The 18,648-nt window shown below is 38.6% G+C and overlaps 1 protein-coding gene and 1 long non-coding RNA gene across 3 annotated transcripts in view; one reads left to right on the top strand and one right to left on the bottom strand.

Annotated features, from left to right (window-relative positions):
• The window catches only part of ODAD2 (outer dynein arm docking complex subunit 2), a 176,095-nt gene that overhangs the window by 99,825 nt on the left and 57,622 nt on the right, over positions 1 to 18,648 (bottom strand). For both annotated transcript variants that reach the window (XM_026483517.4, XM_048219405.2), the window contains 5 exons: positions 18,374 to 18,583; positions 14,673 to 14,912; positions 14,228 to 14,338; positions 12,156 to 12,310; positions 10,555 to 10,797 (listed from right to left, as the gene is read on the bottom strand). In XM_026483517.4, the coding sequence (XP_026339302.3) occupies positions 10,555 to 10,797; positions 12,156 to 12,310; positions 14,228 to 14,338; positions 14,673 to 14,912; positions 18,374 to 18,583 (959 nt within the window). The remainder of the gene's footprint in view (positions 1 to 10,554; positions 10,798 to 12,155; positions 12,311 to 14,227; positions 14,339 to 14,672; positions 14,913 to 18,373; positions 18,584 to 18,648) is intronic.
• Positions 1 to 18,648, top strand: part of LOC123000269 (uncharacterized) — a 241,195-nt gene that overhangs the window by 167,049 nt on the left and 55,498 nt on the right. The window lies entirely within an intron of this gene.

The raw sequence follows: 18,648 nt of genomic DNA, 5'->3' as shown, positions 1-18,648 counted from the left end.
ATTTTTAGTTACCATATTTTTCAGTTTGGAATTTAATAGTATTTTAATTGAAAATTACATTCCCCAAAACACAAGGGTTTTTTGTAATGTTGGTGTGATTTCATATACCCGAAGGCAAGATTACCTCCAGATGAATTCTATACATTTCATATAGATATTAAAAGTCAACAAGAAGAGAAAATTCAGCACAAATAAACCTACTTTTTCATGAACTCAGTGTGTCAGAATACCTGTTCCATTTATATCCTAGGGAAGGGCATAATTAATATGAAATAGTTTATGTTGAGTTTCTAGAAGCAGTCATCTGAAGTATATCTGAAAATAGTAGAGCTTTATGAAATCATTGGTTTCTCAAAAGTTATTTTTGATTCAGTAGCTAAACTGTTATTATTAAGGTGTTTCTGATTTTTATTAAAAATAAATACAAGGCAGGAGAACTGCTTATCCATACTATTGTACAAAGTTAATAAAACTGTGCTGTGGGTATATGTTTATCCTGCTATGTGACCTAAGTCTTAGCCGCAGCCACAGACAAATCACTAAAACATAAAACCGCTAGTCATTAAAATAAGTTCCTAACCTATGAATTATATAAGACTTACATGGGGGAGAGGTATTTGTTTGTCATTTCCTTACCATTTAACGGAAAGCTCAAAGATGCAATAAACCCTACAAATCAAGCAAGAACAGCCATGTCTGAAATATGATGCCAAGAGCAATGCTGTTTGGATTCTTACCAAACTCAAAACACTGTTTTCTGAAACTGCCTTAGTGCGTTTATAAAAACATTTGTGGGAAAACCATATTTACAAGTACAAAAGGATCCATCGACGACCTTGTTGCACAAGAAAGGACAATTTTGTCTTTATCTTATAAGGCCTTCTCAGAGAATTTGACAATCTTAAACACTTTTGCTCTTAAAACGCTCTCTTTCCTTTGTTTTTTCAATAACTCATTTAATTTCCCTCACAACTGTGGCTGATCCTTCTCGGTTTCTTTATAGGTACTTTGGTACATTCCTTCTCCCCGAAAGATTGGGTTCAATAGGCTTCTGTTCACTTTGCTTTCCCTTCCTCACAATCTCTCACATACAGCCAGACTTCAGTTACCAAATATTATAACACTTTGTTTAACCTGCATCTCTCTCCTGAGCTTTAGACATGACTATCCAATTGACTGGTTGCCATCACCATGTGAACGTGTCATGGGAACCTCAACGTCCACCCAAACATAACTGAATTCACCATCCATTCATTAAGTAATAAACGTTGTTTGGGTGCCTACCCTGAGCCTAGGACTGCATTAGGCACTGTAATGATGAACAAATTGACTTCATTTCTCCCCTAGTGAAGTTCATTCTTCCTTCACTAGCCCTGCACCTATATTCCCTATGTCAGTAGGTGGTACCATTATCTATCTAGTTGTCAAAGTCAGAAACCTAAATATGCATATGATCTCAAAGTAACATACTGTACATCTTACACTTACACAATGTAACACGTCAGATTTATTCAATTAAAAAAGAAACTAAATATCATCCAGCACTCCTTCTTCTTTATAACTGGTGTTCAATCATTCCCCTGGTTTTATTCATTCTTTCCCTTTGTTTCTCTTTAATCTGTCAATTTCTTTATTCTTTATAATATTATATATTCTACTGGCTTAGTTTAAGCCACCTTCACCTCTGACCTACAATGATCCCTTAACATGTTCCTCTGTCTAAAGTTATACTTAAAACCCTTCGGTAACCTTTGATCAACTTTAAAACAAAAACAAATGTATTAGCATGATGCAAAAGCCTGAATTATAATTGCCTATGTAAACATGTAAATATGTCAATGCCACACCCTCCAAGCTCCTAATTGCAGGTGAGAATTTAAAGTGAGTTATTCACCATTTAGGGGCCACTTGTTCTCAAATTTATAGCAAATTAAATGATTAATTGGATGCAGAAGAAACACAGAAACAAGGAACTCATCTATAGATGAGTACAGAAGCTAGACAGTCTGACTTTAATTTTTCTATTTACTTATTATCATTTTAAATTGTTACTAATCGAAGCTACTGGTACATGAACAATACTGGCCAACATTTACTCAGCACTTATCACGTATCAAGTACTTTACACATAATAATTCACATAATCATTACAACAACCCAATGAGATAGGTACCCTTACCATTCCCATCTTATATATGTGGTAAGCAAGGCACCAAGTAGTTTGATAATTTGCCAGAGGAAACAGTCAGTAAGAGGTAAGACTGGCATCCAAGCAATGGTTCCAGAATTGATGCCTTTTTTGTTTTTTAAAGATGTATTTAGCTATTTGAGGAGGGGAGGGACAGAGGGAGAGGGAGAGAAAAAATCCCAAGCAGACTCCATGATTGGCATGGGAGGTTGACACAGTGTTCCATCTCAGGACGCTGAGATCATGACCTGAGCCCAAACCAAGAGTGGGATGCTTAACTGACTGAGCCACCCAGGAGCCCCTGGAATCTATGCTCTTAATCACTATACTATACAGAATAAAAGGGGGTTGTGCAAGGTATAAAACAGAACTTTGATTTTGTAAAGATGATACATTTTCATCATATAGACTATATAGAAAAATAGAAAGAAGAAAATAAGAAATGATCTCAAATCCTGCCATTTAGAATAATAATCATTGATAATTAATGTAAATGATTCTGGATATCTGTGCCCGAAGCTAGATAACAGGATGGATGGATAGGTAAGAGAGGTAGAAAAACGGATGGATAATAAACAAATAGATAAAAGAATGTTGTATACAGTATCTAGGGATTCATTTACATGAAAGATGATAAAATTTGCACACTGACTCACCCACCTTGGAATTATTTTTCTCAGTTGCATTATTAAATTATTATCATTAGCATCTATAAAATATAGATGGTTCCCTTAATTATAACTCCTCCATTATTTTCTTAGTCTGATATTTAAATAAATGCAATGGTCTCCACTGATACCTTTTAGCCATATTTTGTTGTTTTGAAGTACTTTTGAGTAATTTCTTGATTGACTTTCTGTAATTGGCAGTTTTTTCAAAAAGAGCTAGTACTGTATTCACTAATTCCTTGCGCGATTGAGAATGTGCTACTACCACCTTCATACTTGAAGAACAACTTGGCTGGATGTGAAATTGTTGGGTAATATTTTCTCTACCTCAGAATGCTAATCTGAGGGATTTGATCCTCCAATCAATGTCTTTTGACCTTAAAAGAAGTTGAGGAGAAGTGCGAAGACATTCTGTCCTCACGGTTTGTTCTTTTGCCTAGATATACTTACTCTTTCCTTTACTTTTGAAATGCAAGTAGATTTATCAGGATGCATTACTGTTGGCCATTCTGTATCAATATTGCTAGGGTCTTTTTGTTTCTTTTGACCTACAGATTCACACAGAAATTTTTCTTCTGTTGTTACCTTTAATCAAGATCATATTCCATTGGTTCCAACCTCTTCATAAGGAATACCCGTTAAGTTGGGTCTTCTTGGGTTCCATATTTGCCAACTCCCCTATTGTAATTTTAATATATTCTTCATTTCATTTTACATTTCCTATATACCACCAGCCTGACTTTGTTTTCAGTTGTGTTTATTATACTTCTTTTGCATCTATTCAGGCTTTAAGTTCAATAGTTTTTTTATTTCTCTTTTGAGCCCTAGCTACTAGCTTGTCACAACTATTTAAGTTATGTTATAAAGTCTTTTTGTAAAATTTGATGGGATTTCTTTTGGCTCTTTTATTAAGAGGGAGTATACCACCTAATAGCCTTGTGATTGTGGGGAAATTATTTGTCTGAATCTATCTGTTTCCTTTTATGATGGAATTACCTCAAAACAATCCTACGAAAATCTGCAATTCTCTTTGCCTTCTGAACACATCTCTTTCATTCAGTTTTGAGCATGCAAACAATCTGGCTTACTCCAAATCTCTAAAAATTTATAGCTTCATTGTGTTGCAATCCAGCAATCATCGTCTCTAGTATCCTTTTCACTCCAAAGGGTCTCCAGCAGTCTCCTTGGGCTAGAAGACTGTTGTAGACAATATAAAATGACATGTCCATATGACTTTTCCTTAGGCTCCACTTCTGGTGTTTTATAATGCAAAACTAGGTCTCTGATGGGAAATTCCTCACTTCTTCCAAGGCCTATTCACTCCCCTAGTCTCTGCTATGAAGAAAAAAGAAAAAGGTTGGCTATGCATTTCATGACCATGACACTTATTTGGGGGGAAATCTCAAGATATGAAATGGCATGTGTTAGCTGTCAGCATATTACACACAGGTCAGTAATTTACCTATATTCTGCGGGTGTGTTTCACATTTAAGATTTGGAACTGTGGACATTTCCTTGTTTGAGAGGACATACTTTTTTCCAACTCTTCTTCTTTTTTGTAGTTTTCCTATTATTAACCAGAAGTCAAATGTTTCGTAAAATTATTCAAACTAGTTCCATGTATTTACAAATAAATGTTTATTTACTGCCATTTCATCATCTATTCTAACATTCTAAAATTACTTGTCTGTCTCCCCAGCTCAGTCAAAAGGTCCTTGAGACCTGTTGTTTATTACTGAGTTGTTCTCTCATTACTTTTTGTTGCTTCAAAACCTACGTTAAGATTCAGAATAAGAAAAACGTATAGCTTTTTCTCTGGCTTTTTCTTGAATGGGTTCAACTGAAAAATCAATAAATATAACCATTTGTCTAGTATAGTTATGTTAAAAAGAGTTTGAAAGCCTGTTGTGAAAGTAACATAATGATGATATTTAGAAGTAATTTTTGAGGGGCGCCTGGGTGGCACAGCGGTTAAGCGTCTGCCTTCGGCTCAGGGCGTGATCCCGACGTTGTGGGATCGAGCCCCACATCAGGCTCCTCCGCTAGGAGCCTGCTTCTTCCTCTCTCACTCCCCCTGCTTGTGTTCCCTCTCTCGCTGGCTGTCTCTATCTCTGTCGAATAAATAAATAAAATCTTTAAAAAAAAAAAAAGAAGTAATTTTTAGGTGTCAACTAGATAACCTGGTAATGACTTATGTGGAAACCATTAAATCTGAGATACAGAATAGAAGAAGGGGCTTTGCAAGGATGAATTCTAATCTATATAGATTAAATTCGATACATTTATTATTTATTATTGGAACAGACCAGAAAACCCAGAAATAAACCCACAATTTTGTGGTCAATTAGTCTTTGACAAAGGAGGAAAAAATATGCAATGGGAAAAATACAGTCTTTTCAACAAATGGTGTTGGGAAAATTGGACAGCTACATGCAAAATAATGAAACTGGACCACTTTCTTAAACTATACACAGAAGTAAACTCAAATGGATGAAAAAACCTAAATATGAGACCTGAAACCATAAAAATCCTTGAAGACAGTACAGGCAGTGATTTCTGACATTGGCCATAGCAACAGTTTCTAAATATGTCTCCTGAGGCTAGGGAAATAAAAGCAAAAATAAACTATCGGGACTCCATCAAAATAAAAAGCTTTTGCAGAACAAAGGAAACAATCAACAAAACTAGATGGCAACCTTGAATGGAAAAGATACTTACAAATGATATATCCAATAAACGGTTAGTATTTAAAATATATAAAGAACTTATACAACTCAACAGCCCCAAAATAAATAAATAAATAAAATAACCCAATTTAAAAATAGGCAGAAGACATGAACAGATATTTCTCCAAAGAAGGTGTATATATGGCCAATAGACACATGAAAAGATGCTCAACATCACTCGGCATCAGGGAAATACAGATCAAAACCACAGTGAGATATCACCCCATACCTGTCGGAATGGCTAAAATCAGAAACATGAGAAACAACAGGTGTTGGTGAGGATGTAGAGAAAAAGGAACCTCTTGTACTGTTAGTGGGAATGTAAACTGGTGTAGCCACTTTGCAAAAACAGTATGGAGGTTCCTCAAAAAGGTAAAAACAGAACTACCCTATGATCCAGGAATTGCACTATTGGGTATTTACCCCCAAAACACAAAAACATTACTTCAAAGTGATACTTGCACCTCCATGTTTATTGCAGCATTATTTACAATAGCCAAAGTACTGGAAGAAGGGAAGTGCCCACCAATAGATGAATGGATAAAGACACACACACACAAAGACACACACAATGAATATTACTCAGCCATAAAAAAGAATAAAATCTTGACGTTTGCAATGACATCGATGGAGCTAGAGCATATCATGATATGTGAAATTAGAGAAAAATACCATATGACCTCACTCATGTAGAATTTAAGAAGCAAAACAGATAACAAAGAGGAAAAAAGAGAGAGAGACAAACCAAGAAACAGACTCCTAACTATAGAGAACAAACTGGTGGTTACCAGAGGGGAGATGGGCAGGGGGATGGGTGAATAGGTGATGGGGATTAAGGAGGGCACTTGCCATGATGAACACAGGGTGACGTATGGAAGTGCTGAATCACTACATTGTACACCTGCAACTAATAGAACACTGTATGTTAACTATATTGGAAGTAAAATAAAAAATTTAATAAAAAAGAAATTAATAGTCATCAAGAGATAAAAAGATGATTTATGACAGTCACACAGTGATACAGAAATCATATACTATTAACAAGGCAGACAATGATAAAATATATATGAAATGTACATAAAAAAACAAACGAACCTCAAGGTAGCTTCTCAAGCAGAGCTCACTCCCATCCCATGTTCTCTACTTCTCGTCTAGTGTGTTTTCTTCCCTCAGGCTGTCTTCTCAGGTCTTGATTCAAATATTATCCTCCCAGAACTACTGTCCTCTCTCCCACTTTCTCTTTCCTCCTTCCACTGTAGCTGAAGTAACCACCTCCCACTCATTCACTATCTTTCAATTGTGCTGTCTTCTTTTCTTTATAGCATTTAACACTATCTGAAATCATTTTATTTAAGAGTTTATAGCCTGTGTCCTACATACACAACAGAATGTGAGTTCCAAGAGAGCAGGAACTTTGCTTTGGGTAGACTATACTTTCAGTGGCTAGGACAAAGGATGCTTGATAACTATTTGTTCAATGAATACGGAATAAACAAATAACGGTGTAACTCTAGATATTTAACATTTGCAGGGGAAAGATGAAGCTCGAGAAGTAAAATGGGGTCAGGAGGCAAATGCTCTGAATACCAGGCTAAGGAACTTAGGTTTGGTTTTTAAAGCTCAAGAGGCCACTGATGGTTCTTTAGGTCAAGAAAACAACCCTATAAGATCTACAGTTTAGAAGAATAAAATTCAATGCCATGCAGGAAGGTATGGAAGGGGAGAGGTATGAGATGAGACCAAACAGGGCCTGCTTCAATAGTCCAGGTAAGAGGCGACAGAGCAGGAGGATACATTCCAAAAAAGTTCAGAGGCAGTTGGTGTAGTTGGCAGACTCGAGTAGACAAAGAGTAAACAAGGGCCAAAGATCAAAGAAATACATAAAGCCATTTCTAACAAGTGTTTATCACGTCCTAATGAACACCATGTGTTTTTCCAGAAAGACGAATACATTAGAGAACTATTTTATAGGCCCAGCGGATGTCCTTCTCTTGAAGTTATCATGAGTACAACTAGTGTTCCTTGGTGTCTGAAACACCTGAGCCTAAAGCTCCAGTAACCAAACCCAAAGAGCATTACAGAGGCTTTGGTCTTGTGTTTCAGACATGTGATGAGATGAGACTCACATTAACAGAGTTCCAGGGCTGTCTTAGAGTTGCAGGCTTCCTGTGGAGGAAGAGGACCTGACTGAATACAAATGAGTCACAAATGCCAGGAGAGTGGGCAGACGGAAGAAGGCACACCCAGAGACTACTGGCATCGGGTATAAGCTTCCTGTACCAATCGTGTGGTGAAATGGATAGGAAATGATACATTTCAGCAGGGTTGTATGTATGGCCCCACAACGTATGATGCTGGGTATATGTCTATGGGAATGGTGCTCCCTAGAGTTGTGCAGGATATATCCATACACAGCAGCCCTGAGTGCCTGATTACACACACTGAAGAGTTGAATGAATGAGCAAATCGGAATGAAATGATAGAGGAGAATCATATGATAGAAAGATTACAGGTGTGACTCATGGATCCAATCAACCATCTCAAGAAACACTGCTATCTTGGACTGAAGAGGACAGAAATAGGATGAAATGAAGGAAGGCTGTCAGACCTCTGGGAGTCTATAGGACAGGCCAGGAGAGCTATCCGTCTGCCCAAAAATGTGGTGTTATTTCTTACATAGCCAGGATTCATGAGTCCGGGAATCAGGGAATAGAAATGACAGTGGTACCTACTACTCACTATTACCCCTAGTGACCCACTAACAAATTTTTTGCTTCCTGTTCCTGTGACCTTACACTTTGCTCGTTTAGAGGTCTTAGTTGCAAACAGGGGAATGCTTCCACCAGGAGACACAACAATGATTCCAGTGAACTGAAAGTTAAACCTGCCTCCCAGCCACTTTGGCCTCCCCATGCCCCTAAATCAACAAGCAACAGAGGGAGTTACTGTGTTGGCTGGGGTGACTGATCCCAATTACCAAGGGGAAATTGGACTGCTATTCCACAATAGAGGTAAAGAAGACTATATCTGGAAAACAGGAGATCCCTTAGGGCATCTCTTAAGTATTACCATGCCCTGTGATTACATTGATGGAAAACTACAACAACCCAATCTAGGCAGGACTACTAATGGCCCAGACCCTCAGGAATGAAGGTTTGGGTTACCCCACCAGGTAAAGAACCACAACCAGCTAAAGTGCTTGCTGAGAGCAAAGGGAATAGGAATGGGTAATGAAAGAAGGTAAATACCAGCTATGACCACATGGCCAGCTACAGAGTGAGTATTGTAACTGGCATGAATATTCCTTCCTTATTTTGTTACGAATATGTCTGTGTGTATCTTTTCTTCCCTCTCTTATCCTCTTATCACGTAACACAAGATATATTAACATTATATCATAGTTTTTAAGTATGGTTAACTTTACATCAGAGTATTTAAGTAACAGGGTATCAAGGAGAAGACTAAACATCATCCAAGAACTTTGCTTCCTTGTCTGGAAAAAGGCTTAGTGAATTTTCAGTGGTACACTGGATAGTTATATAGTGTTAGGCAGCAATATGGTCTTGTTATTATCTTTCTATAGAGATTAGGTATGATTTAAGGAGATGCATGAATGGGTACAAAGTTGACAAGGGGTAGACATGTGATGGTTAATGTTTATGTGTCAACTTGACTGGGTTAAGGGATGCCCAGATATTTGGTCAAACTTTTTTTTTTTTTTTTTTTGAGAGAGAGAGAGACAGCAAGCACATGCCATTGGGGCAGGGAGGGCCAGAGGGACAGGAAGAGAGAATCCCAAGCAGGCTCCACGCTCAACATGAAGCCCAGAGCAGAGCTCGATCTCACAACACTGTGATCATGACCTGAGCCAAGATCAAGAGTCAGATGCTCAACTGTCTGAGCCACCCAGGCACCCGTGGCTGAACATTATTTTGCATATTTATGTGAAGGTGTTTTTTTGGAAGAGATTGATAGTTAAATTGGTAGATTTTGAATATAGCAGATTATCTTCCATAATGTTAGTGGGCCTCATCCAATCAGTGGAAGGCCTTAATAGCAAAAATGCTGACTTCCTCTGACCAAGAAGGAATTCTGCCAGCAGACTGTATTTGACCTCAAACTGCATCTCCTTCCTGAGTCTCTAGCCTGCCAGCCTCCCCCATCAGAAGGGGGGACTTGCCAAGCCTCCACAATCACATGAGCCAATTCCTTTCTCATCCTCCCACCTTTCTCATCCTATTGGTTCTGGTTCTCTGGAGGGCCCTCATACAATAACTTTGGCCCATGTAGGTTCTTCTCTTTCTGGACTTCATATATATTTGAAGTATATATGTACTTCACACACACACACACACACATATTTACATATAAATATATTTACATTTAATTTACACACAAATATATGTTTATATATTTAAATATATATTTATATACGTATGTATCTATAATCTCGCTATTGTTCTTCAGTTGTGTAACATTTAAGTCTTTTCTTCCTAATTAGACAAAAAATTGATTAAGGACCAAGATCACAGCTTAAATCCTTTGTCTTTCTCCCTCATCACTTCACAGCTCTTGTTAGGTGCTCAAAATACGTTTGCTGAATTGAATTGAAAAACAAGGAGGATACTATGGGAATGCTACCCAGAACTACCTAAGGTCTCAGAAGAGAAAGCGAATTCTTCCTTAGGAAGCAGAGAAAGATTTTGATTGTATGACGGTTTCTGGATGGAATATTAATTACTGGGAATGTTAAATCCTCCCAATATGCCCAGCCTCAGCCCTCTAGCTCATCCAAGGGAACGATCTGGCTCTGTAACTCATGACTGGTAACCTTGTAGTTATTTATGTGTAAATCCACTTTACTTTTCACCATTTGCGCATGCCAATTCTAAGTGATGACACTATTCTATGACGACCTGAGTGTTTCCCCTAACACTCTCAAATAAAATCTTTCAGTTGCTAGGCTACTTACATCATGCTTTCAGGTTCTACTGCACAAGCACCAACTGCTTTTGTGACATTGACAAGAAGAGTTTGGTTTATTCCAACGAGGAGGTTCACAAGTGGTTGAATGCCACCACATTTCCGGACAAGGACTCGGTTTTCATATTCCTGACAACATTCTCCCAGTGCACCAACCACATTCACAAGTACTTCTTCGGGCTGGTCAGTTAAAAGTCCCACCAAAGTTTCAATGGCTTTGTATTCCCGAAACCTAAGTTCATCACAAGAAAAAGAGGTGGAGGGAGAGAAAGAAGAGAACAATATTATCTGTGGTATAAGATTAGCTAATAATATTAATAGCACAAAATTGCTAAATGCCAACTATATGCTCATTCAGTCCTTACAAAAATCCTGTGATGCAGATACTACCACAATCCCCATTTTCAGAAAGCTACTTTGCAGCTTTGTAAATAGTGAAGCTGACATCCACATCCAGCCATCTGCACCTTTAATCACATAATACTGTACAGTCTCTAGGACAACTACAACTTCTTCCAAATCAGTGTCAGTGATTCTACTATGCTATAGGTCTTTTTCCCATGTCACAGAGACTATTTTACATGAAAATAAAGCAAAATAAGCCTATTTTGTGTTAAATAAGACGTGTGAATTTCTTGTTAAAATCATCACACTGAGGGGCACCTGGGTGGCTCAGTCAATTGAGCATTCGACTCTTGATTTCAGCTCAGGTCATGATCTCAGGGTCATGAGACTGAGCCCCGAGTTGGGCTCTGCTCTCAGGAGTCTGCTTGAGATTCTCTCTCTCTCTCTCCCTTTGCCCCTCCTCCCACTCATGCATATTCTCTCTCTAAAATAAATAAATAAATAAATCTTTAAAAAAATCATCACACTGAGACAAAGAAGAGTTGCCTCAGAATGTCCATCATAGAGTATGAGAACTCGAAAAGTATATGAAGAGATAAATTTGAATATTAAATCAGATTGTCATAAAGTTTACAAATACTTTAAAATTCAATGAAATCATTTGAAAATGGCTGCTCTTTAACTGATTAGTTGGCATTTAGCTGATTTATCTTATCTTTAAAAAAGGAAAAAAGAATGGAACCACTTCCATCTCTAAAGATTCAGTGGGAAATTCATCCCCTCACCTTCATAGGTCTTTACAGGAAATTAGAGATAACTTGTCATTTATACGGCTGCCCATAAGCAAAAGAGCCCATTCACACAGATACATTACCTCAGCAAGTCCCTTAGTACTTTGTACTGAGGGAGGTACAGAAAACCATTGCCAGGTGGTGGGATGGGAAGTAGAAGTCTTTAATTTCTAAAAATACCTTTATCCTGCCAAATTAGTCTAGAACAGATGTGTATGAAAACTAGAGGAGTAGCATTAGGATCGACTCTTTATGAAAATAACATTACAGGAATGTGTTTCAATGGCCATATTTTTTTATGCATCTACACTTTATTTAGAAATGTTTATATCTTAATGAGAGAATATGTTAATTGAAGGACTCAATATACACAGCGTAGTTTCCATGAGCTAAGAATACAGTTATTCCTCAAAGGCCATATTTTTATCACAGAATATTGAATGGCTTCTCTTACTTGGTCACATTCTCTTTGCTGATGGAACATTTCCATATTGCCCCTGTGACTGCTGCCAACCGTTCTTTATTGTCAGTGTTATTGAGCAGACTGGCCAGGGGTTTAAGTCCTCCGTGCAGTCTAACCAGGTCACGGGTTTCCTTATCTTCAGCACACTACACAAAAAGTCAGAGCAGAGGCTGTCAGTGATGAAGCCATATCAAGCTTTCAGTGATTGCTAAAGAGGCTGTCATTGCTAGTGACTATGAAACTTCGTTTCAGAGAGTATCATCTTCTGAAGGGGACTCCAAGTAAAGTGTAATTCTTCTCTATATTGGCAGCCATCTGACAGTGTCTCTCTTCCCTTCATGATTTTGGCAATGTCTAGAAGTTTTTACATACTTGGAAATTCTGCCAAGCCATTCTGAGGTAGTGTGGGCTTCCACCAAGACAGAAAGAGAGGTTGGTAAGAGACCTAGAGTGCCGTGTGCGTGGACGGAGGATTTCTGCAGTCATGCAACCCACGGTCTTGGGAAAATATAGTGGAGAAGATAGATGAGTGATCAAGCTTTAGTCCAAACTTCAGTGACCCCCAAAAGCTAAGAGATGAGCATTTCTCTAATAGAGTTTCTATGCCCAGAGCAGTGAGTTGTATCAACAGCAAATTATATTCACATATGTTTATCTATATATTTGTATCATCCTTTGAAATAAATACTGCATAGAAGGTCCCAGCTGATCACCCTTCCCAGGTTACAGAGCAAAAAGATGATAAATTTAGGATAGATATGTTATCATCTGAAGCATACAGTTGGTCTCTAAGGCCACATGATACAGATGCACATCATGCATCATCCATGAGGGCCACCAGAAGAAATCCTCACTGGAATGCACCACAAGGCTCCTGCCATGTTTATCTTCTATTTATGACTTTCAGTTCTGGTCAGTTGCAACTTTTAAAAAAATTAACCACTATTTCTAACCAATCCTTCACAGTTACTCATATGAGGCATATATGCAAGTCCGGGCTGTATATTCTCATTGTGAACTGAGTTGTGTTCCCTTAAGACTGATATATGTCAAAGCCCTAACCCCCATACCTCAGAATGTAACCATATTCGAAGATAATGTCTTTAAAGAAGTAATTAATGTTAAACAAGGTCACTGAGGTGGGCTCTAATCCAGTATGATTGGTGTCCATAGAAGAAGAAAATATTAGGACACAGAGGGAGGAACATGTGGAGACAGAGGGAGAATGACACGTGAACATGAAGATGGCCATCTACAAGCCAAGGAGTCCTCAGAAGGAACCAATGCTGTCAACACCTTGATCTCAAACTTGTAACCTCCAGAACTATAAGGAAATAATTTCTGTTATTTAAGCCACCCAGTGTGTGGTATTTTGTTACAGCAGCCCTAGCAAACTAATACAATCCTCTACTGACACGAACTCCTTTCTCTGACTCTTTTTGGCATACCCTCACTGTGCACATTTTAAAATGCATTCCTCTAGGAAATCGACTCTGATTTCTCTGATAGGTAGAAGTTGGCGTGGCCAAGTAACCAGCCATCTACTAACTTGTCAAGGCCAACTTTTCTTCTGTTTTCTGGTATACTATGAAATGGATAACTCCCAAAAAGTTAATGAAGATTAAAATAAATTAACAAAAAAATAAAAGAGGAATACACATACACACACAAGCACACACTCATTCATCCATCCATCTTATCTTAGCAGAAGATAAATATTCCCAAGACCACCATGTTTGAATAGGTACCTGAAAAGCAATGTAAAGGCACCATGTATATATTTAGCTATTTGACACTAAGTAACTTGTTTTTTGAGACAAAGATATATAAGTGGCTTCCAGAAATGTAAGTAATCAAGACATGTCAGAGCAGGTTTCGCTCTCACATATACAAGTACCGGTCATTAGCACAGGACATTGGTTCTCAGACCTCTGTGTGCAAAAAAATCCCTGGGGGTTCTTGTTAAAAACGCAGATTCCTGAGTCCTAGCCCTAGAGAATGAGACCTACATACCACCTAAACTATCTAAAGAACACCACGACTGTCTGGTGAGTCCACCATACCTGGTAGATGGCCATGGCACAGTGTTCCTGCAGTTGTTCATTCTCACTATTTAGGTTTTTCACTAGATTTTCAATTATCCTTTCTGCTTTGATTGCAGCTCGGTAGTTCTCCTACGAATACAAATTTAAATATTTACGTGCATAGTGCATGAATATAAGTATCTATCTACATTTACCAATAATTATGCCAAACAAACTTTCTTAAGAAACACTAAAGTCCAAGATTAACACAACTATAGAAGAAGAGAATTTAGTCAACATTTTCAAAAATACATAACACAGGGACCAATTTAAGTAATGTTCTATTAGTTTCATCTTTTCTTTCTAAAAGACTGCTGACTTCTAAAAAAAAATCCTTAGCAGTCACGATAACCTTGAAAATTATTTTTCAACTAAAGAAAGTTAAGGTAAATGAAAGCAAGGGGAGCAGAGCTGGCTTCAGTACCTCTGATGCACATTCTTGCAATGTCCCCACCACTGGAATTAGCATGTTTTCATGAGAAGTCTTCAGTAAGCCAGCCAACAAAGGAATGCCGCCAGCTTTACGAATGGCTTCTTTATTCGCGTAACTCTTACTGCAGCTCCATAATGCCAGCGCCCCACAGCGAGCTACTTCCACGTCTCTGGCATCATACAGACTTGATTGAGCCGGTTCTGAATTCTGTGCACAGTCGAGTAGAGCGACCTACAAGAATAGATAAATACGATGTACATGGGAATCTTTAAAATGAAACAACATACCCTGCAATAGCTACAGGGCTGCTACCAAGCTAATCTCCATCAAAAATAATACTTCTATGAATTAATTTTCATACTACACAGTAGTCCGTGAAAGCAAAGAAACAAAACCTTCCAAAATACCTTCCTCCAGATTTGGGAGTCTTTACATTTCCTTCCTACAAGAAATTTAATCTCACCAAGATTGTATTAATATGGCTATAACATTTACATTAGGAAGATTGGTATACTACATCCTCAGCCTTGGTATCTCAGAAAACTAGGCTCCCTAAAGCCATTAGAACTTTCTAATGAGAACTGAATGGCCTGTATATTCTTAAAACCATGAGACCTCTTTGGAGGATATGGCCCTTTACCTGTACTATTGAAACCAACCAATCCACTTGGGACAGCTGCCAGGATCCTTTCTCTTTTTTGCAATAACCAAAGCCACTGGAGTCCTTAAGGGAAAGGCAATTTATATAGAAACAGCAGTGTGGGTTAAGCGTCTGCCTTCGGCTCAGGGCGAGATCCTGGCGTTATGGGATCGAGCCCCACATCAGGCTCCTCCGCTATGAGCCTGCTTCTTCCTCTCCCACTCCCCCTGCTTGTGTTCCCTCTCTCGCTGGCTGTCTCTATCTCTGTCGAATAAATAAATAAAATCTAAAAAAAAAAAAAAAAAGAAAAGAAAAAGAAACAGCAGTGTGTTGGGGTGCTCCATAGAGGAAGTGAAGCCAGGGCTCCCAGGGCTGTCTTTATCCTATGCATGTCTACTCCATTCTTCTCTCTCTGCAGGCCGGATCCCATGGATATGTCCACATAATCATGACCACCAATCCTGAGTTTAGAAAAGAGTAGTCCAGACAAAGTAGAGCCTCTGATTCCTAACTCCAAACTCCTGGGAGAGAAATCTGGTGGGACTGGTTTGAGTCAGGTGGACACACATCGTAGTCAGGGACATATGTTTACTTATATTGATATTCCCGCACCTATGTTTCTGTACCTGACATTTCAAGAAATGTTTGAAATGGTTTTCAGTGAAAGGGTCAAGTATACTGTACATCCAGAGGAATGTGGAAACTGGCTACAGGAATAATAGCACTGGATCTTACAGTCTTTCCCTGCCTGGATGCATCCTCTCTGCTTGATCAGGCTTCCTATCTTCTGCCCAGGTTTCTATTAGGTGTGCCTCTTCAGAGACTGACCTCCATCTAATCACCCAAACCTTACTGTGGCCTGTGCCTTCCTGCCTGCTCTGATTCTGACCTCCAATTTTGGCTGGGGACTCATATCTGGATGTCATCTACCCTCACATAGTTAGCAAACCTAAAATGGATTCCCCAATCCTTATCTTTCCCAGATGTGTTCTCAACCTAGCAATTACAAGCCTATTAATGCCTGATCCATTACTGCTCCTTCCTGTTCCTAATTTAGCTATCTTTTAAGATTATATTAAAATATGTGACATTATCTAAGTGACTAAATAAGTGCAATTGTCTAAATTTTAATTCCCCGAATGTGATATGTAAGACTCCCATAAAAATAAATTTTAGTTTTAAGTTACATTATTCATTCTTATAATTTAATGTGAGATATTTTACTGGACAGCCACATCAGCCTACTATATGACTTCATTATTTAAGCAGAATACTGATAATCATAGTAATAATTATCTTTCCCCCAACATTTTTAAAAAAGATTTTATTTAGTTATATGACAGAGAGAGAGACAGCCAGCGAGAGAGGGAACACAAGCAGGGGGAGTGGGAGAGGAAGAAGCAGGCTCCCAGCGGAGCAGGGAGCCTGATGCAGGGCTCGATCCCCTGGGATCACACCCTGAGCCAAAGGCGGACGCTTAATGACTGAGCCACCCAGGCACCCCTCCCCCAACATTTTATTATGAAAAATTTTCAAACATATACAAAGGCTGAAAGAATTATGTGGTAATTATACAGCAAATCACGTATATACCCCCTAGATTCTACAATTAACAATGTCATATTTGTTTTATCACATAACTAACCATCTACTTATCCATCTACCCAGCCATCAGTCTGTCTTATTTTCGAAGCAAATAATTACATTCTATAGTGCTCTGTAGATTACAAGTGAATTCATATGGTTCCCAATTTACGATGGTTCAACTTACGAGTTTTCAACTTTACCATGGTGTGAAAGCGGTAAGCATTCAGTAGAAATCCTACTTGGAATTTTGATCTACCGAGCTAGTGGTATGTATGTTACGCTTTTGTGATGCTGGGCAGCGGCAGCAGCAAGCCTCAGCTCTGTCAACCACACCATCACAAGGGTAAACAATTGATACACTTAAAACCATTCTGTACCCATATAGTCATTCTGTTTTCACTTTCAGTACAGGTTTTGATAAATTACATCGAACTTTACATCAGAAACCAGGGATGTACTGTATGGTGACTTACACAATATAATTTTAAAAAATTAAAATAAAATTTTAAAAAATTACAGGAGATACCAATACTTTCTTATAAAATGGGCTTTGTGTTAGATGATTTTGCCCAACTATAGGCTAATAGAGGTGTTCTAATTGGGGCGCCTGGGTGGCTCAGTCAGTGAAGCATCTGCCTTGGGCTCAGGTCATGATCCCAGGGTCCTGGGACTGAGCCCCGCATCGGGTTCACCACTCAGTGGAGAGCCTCCTCCTCCCTCTTCCTCTGTCTGCTGCTCCCCCTGCTTGTGTTCTCTCTCTCTGTGTCAAATAAATAAATAAAATCTTTCAAAAAAAAAAAGTATTCTGAGCATGTTTAAGGCAGGCAAGCTAATCTATACTTGTTAGGTAGGTCTCTGAAAATTGGGATCATAGGTGTCAATAGGTTTTTGATCCTGTCAGAGTTTTATATAATATTATATATACGTTTATTCCTTGCTACTAGACTTCTAAAACACGATACTGATAGCTGACTATACATGTTTCCTAGAGACATACTTCATATAATTTTACTGCTCTCATATTGTAAACACGCTGTTTTCACTTGTCACTCTTATAACTAACAAGGAGATGAATAAGTGTCCGCAGCTCTAATAGTCTCCTTGGGGGGCAGTCCTCATGGTGAGGTCACCATGGCGGAGAGCATGGACTACCAGTGCGCTTTCCAGCAGGCTCTCCACCCCCTCACCAACACTGCACGCACACACACGAATATATTCCCACCAGTGCGGTAGGTGCAAATTACATCTCTTTTTTAAATGTACGTTTCTTTGAAAAATAAGGTCACACATGTTTTCTGGCCAGTTGCTAATGTAAATATACAACAATAATTTTCAAGGACGTTATACAAAAAGAAGGTTCCCAGAACACACGGATGGTTATTTAATGTCTGGGAGTGGCCAGAAGGACAGCAAGGATTGACACTTCGGTGGCAGGGGCTGTGATGACAATGTCAGCGGTACTCACCAGTTTGGTGATGCCCCCATGGTGTCTCACTGCCCGTCGGGCTCTTCTAAACTTGGCAACATTTGCGATTGTCTCAGCTGCCAGGCATTTCAGACTCTTATGTGGAGAATCAAGTATATTAACCAAAATTGGTAAGCCCCCAAGGTCAACAATATTACGTCTGATTTGAGGATTATGACTGATTTCCTTCAGGATTTTTAATGAACCAATCTAAATGAGAAAATAGAAGTTAGAGGTGAAAATAAGTGCTTAATGCATAACCGATACTAGAGTTT

Source organism: Ursus arctos, unplaced genomic scaffold, assembly GCF_023065955.2.
Source record: "Ursus arctos isolate Adak ecotype North America unplaced genomic scaffold, UrsArc2.0 scaffold_30, whole genome shotgun sequence".
Taxonomy (NCBI): domain Eukaryota; kingdom Metazoa; phylum Chordata; class Mammalia; order Carnivora; family Ursidae; genus Ursus; species Ursus arctos.
This window is presented reverse-complemented; position numbering and strand designations above follow the sequence as displayed.